A 3,613-nucleotide genomic window follows, 5' to 3' on the forward strand; every position below is an offset into this window, starting at 1 on the left:
CGCGCCCTTCCCTCTGCGTCAGCCGGGTGAGGCTTAGGCCATGGCGGGGGTACCCCTTGGCACCCCTGGAACGGCCCCCGTGCCTCCAGCCCCGTGCTCGAAGGGATGACCAGAAGGGGACGGTGAGGGATGGCAGCCAGGGCACGGGGCAGCTCAGGCGTCCTGACGGCCGTTGTCTCTCCCTCCTCAAAGCGTTATCAGGATTGCACCCACCAGCGCAAGCCCACAAAAATGTGCTGTGTCCCAGTTCGATAACAAATACAATAGCAGAATCATGTAACCGCACGGCACCTTTCTGTCCTACTGTTGCACAGCCTGTCTTGTGGCACAACACCAATAAACTCCATCTCTCGGCAAAAACCAATAAACCAAAAAGGCAATTTGTACAGCTTCTGTGTTAGTACTGTTAATTTTGACCCATGTCAACACAAAACACGGAGTACAAGCCAGCAAACACCAAGCGGGGAGCAGTTAGTTTAATCCTCCGAGCGCCTTGCTGGAGCTGCAGCCTGGTGTTTGGGGTAGAGAACACGACCAGCGCAGGAATACGCGGGGTCGGCCACGGGAAGGTTATACCTGGAGAGGAGCGCACACCTTCCCCGATACCGCCCTGGTGCCGTGGGGGTGGAAATGGGCCCCGGTCCAGCAGCGGTGCCGCCTTGCCTCCGTCACCGCGATTCCCAGGAAAGGCCAGGCACGCTGCTACGGGCGACAGCGCGACACGAGAGCAGCAATTATCTGAGCAGCAGCTTTTTTGTGTGCAGTTGATTACATCCGGCAAAGAATGAGACTGCAAAATCATTTACAGTGCTAAAGGTTTGATTAGTAAATAGGAAAAAAAACCACCCCAAGCCAGGATACTAGAATTGCTTATTTTATATTCCTTTAATTTACAAAAGAGTTTTATTATAAATACTGTTATTTTCGCACTCGTATCTGCACACTAGTAAATGAACCTCAGTAAAAAAGTAGTTTAAAAAATACAAGTAAATTGCAAGAGTGTGCGAAAATAGGGTGTTTACCATGAAATTATTTTCCTAGTGGAAAGAAACGTCTACTGAATTTTGAAAACCTCACTTTAAGAGCTGCAAAAATAGGTTTTTTTTCCATACTAAAATAAACCAAAAAAAAAGTAGGCATTAAACCAACATGGAGCTGAATTTGAAGTATGTTTGATTTTCCTGCTTCTTCACAACGAAATTCCCGGTTGTGAAGTCAGACGCTTGACCTCAGGTTGCCTTATTGCACTTAAAACTTTCGTTCCTGCCAATATCAGGAATTAGTGTAGCGACTCCCCCTTCTCTCCGACCGCCTTCGTGCCGCTTAGGGTGCTGCAGCCGTCGGCATTAATCCTGCAACAGGGAAACGAGCAGTTAATTAGGGTGCTGCAGCCCAGGGCTTTGGGAGGAACGACCTTTGCAGCCGCCGGTTTATGGCACTTTGGCCACTAGTCGCGGTGACCCGAAGGGTGTTTTGGGTGTCCCCGCACAGGTCCCTACCGTCGGGTGCCCAACACCAGCGCTGGCAGAGGTGCGCGTGGGCGGGCGCCGCGCAGACGGGGCAGACGTGGCAGCCAGGGGTCTGGCGGGGGACGAGGTGAGCCGGGGTCCCCTCCCCGGCCAGGGGACACACGGGGCAGCGTGCCGTGTCGCTGTGGACAAGGGAGAGGTGCAGCCGGTCGGCGCAGGGAGCGCAGACGGGACCTGGCGGGCTGTGGGGAGAGAGCCAAGGGTGAGCCCCGCCGGGTTCATGTCGGGAACCGCTGCCCGCCCAGCCACGCCGCACAGGCTCCGGCACCCACGAAAGATAGCTTCATTAACAGCGTCAAAGATATTAACTTTTTAAACTCAAACACGGAGCGACTGATGAGTGCAGAAGTGGAACGGCTCCTCCAGGGTTAGGGCCAACAGCAAGCGGAACAAGCGCTCGCAGGAACAGCGTGAAATAAATAAGCGGTAAAAGGAAGTTTCTGCTTGCAAAAGGTAAGGCAGGCAGGAGCACAGCTCAAAGCATGTTTATTTTAACCAAATATTTATTTGAATTTGCCTCTGTCAGTGCTGACTGTTAAGGAAGCTTTGTGGGCTGGAGAGAGCGCAAAACTCACACGGGGAAGTGTCAAAAGGTAAGCGAGCGTACAGCGTCCCTTTGCTCATGTCATCGCGGCTCTGTCCCAAACAAACTGTGCGTAGAGGTGGAAAAAGCACTTGGCAGCACCGTGAACAGAAGGGACGGGGTCTCTTACGGCACTCGGGCTCTTTGCTGCTTAACTCAAACCAGAGCTCCATCACGGGCCGAAGAAGACCCGAGTCTGAGCCGAGTGAGGACAGCTGAGGAGCACAAGCTGATTCGGAGACACCCAGAGAAACCGCACGAGCGTTGTCCAAACAAACCTCACAGTGGTTTCACCTCTCTCTGCTCACCAGCAGGCACCACGCTTTGCCCCCGTATGGAGCTATGAGCAAGTGGAACCAACACTTACGCGCCCCCGTCATTTTTTTTTATTTTAAGTTAAGCCATTAACTCCTGGTTTTGAGGACCCCCAGCTGTGGTGCCCGCTGCTGGGAGCAGCTGCCCACCCCGGCTGCACCGCACTCACCCCTCGTCCCGCCGACGGGGACCCCCCAGATGCTCCCCGGGCGCCACAGGACACTTCTCCCACTGGCCGAGGTGGGCGCGCAGCCAGTTCTCGCAGATGGGGCAGACATGGTGGTTGCTGTGGAGAAGCACCATTGAGGACATGTGTTGAGTCTCTCTAGGGAGACTCAAAAATCAAGTAGTGGACAGAAAACGCACCTTTCACGCTCCATGGGCTGCTCTGCATCGCTCTGCTCCGGAACAGCCTCTCCTGCACCCTCCCCCCTCGGCACATCTGCAGCTTCGGGACAGGAGCTGAATGCAGAGAAAGAGAGAGAGAATCGCCTGAATCCACCCGAATGCATGGCGTTCCGAGAAGGACTACTGCCCTACGGAACCACTTCATTCTAAATAACGAATACTTTCTACTGCTAAAACTGGACTTAAGTGAACCAAAGGAATTCAAACTGCAAAATCTGCTCTATCCATGTAAAGATCCATAGCATGATCATCACAGAATCACAGAATGGTTTGGGTGGGAAGGGACCTTGAAGCCCACCCAGTGCCACCCCCTGCCCTGGGCAGGGACACCTCCCCCCAGCCCAGGTTGCTCCAAGCCCCGTCCAACCTGGCCTTGAACACCTCCAGGGATGGGGCAGCCACAGCTTCTCGGGGCAACCTGCCCCAGGGGCTCACCACCCGCACAGGGAAACATTTCTTCCTAATATCTCAATCTCCCCTCTTTCAGTGTAAAACCATTCCCCCTCATCCCATCACTCCCCTCCCTGACCAGGAGTCCCTCCCCAGCTCTCCTGGAGCCCCTTTAGGCACTGGAAGGGGCTCTGAGGTCTCCCCTTTTTCTCCTTCTCCTCTCCAGGCTGAACCCCCCCAACTCTCCCAGCCTGTCCTCCCAGCAGAGGGGCTCCAGCCCTCCCAGCATCTCCGGGGCCTCCTCGGTCCCCGCTCCAACAGCTCCGTCTCCTTCTGCTGGTGGGACCCCCCGAGCTGGAGGCAGCACTGCAGGGGGGTCTCCCCAGAG

The 3,613-nt window shown here is 54.9% G+C and overlaps 1 protein-coding gene across 1 annotated transcript in view; it reads right to left on the reverse strand.

Annotated features, from left to right (window-relative positions):
- Positions 1 to 1,323: 1,323 nt before the first annotated feature.
- The window catches only part of LOC104289335 (complement receptor type 1-like), a 35,972-nt gene continuing 33,682 nt past the window's right edge, over positions 1,324 to 3,613 (reverse strand). The window contains exons 22-25 of the mRNA XM_009888270.1: positions 2,794 to 2,889; positions 2,597 to 2,713; positions 1,500 to 1,711; positions 1,324 to 1,352 (exon numbers count right to left, since the gene is read on the reverse strand). Of these exons, the coding sequence (XP_009886572.1) occupies positions 1,324 to 1,352; positions 1,500 to 1,711; positions 2,597 to 2,713; positions 2,794 to 2,889 (454 nt within the window). The remainder of the gene's footprint in view (positions 1,353 to 1,499; positions 1,712 to 2,596; positions 2,714 to 2,793; positions 2,890 to 3,613) is intronic.

Source organism: Charadrius vociferus, unplaced genomic scaffold, assembly GCF_000708025.1.
Source record: "Charadrius vociferus isolate BGI_N301 unplaced genomic scaffold, ASM70802v2 scaffold266, whole genome shotgun sequence".
In the NCBI taxonomy this organism is placed as follows: Eukaryota; Metazoa; Chordata; class Aves; order Charadriiformes; family Charadriidae; genus Charadrius; species Charadrius vociferus.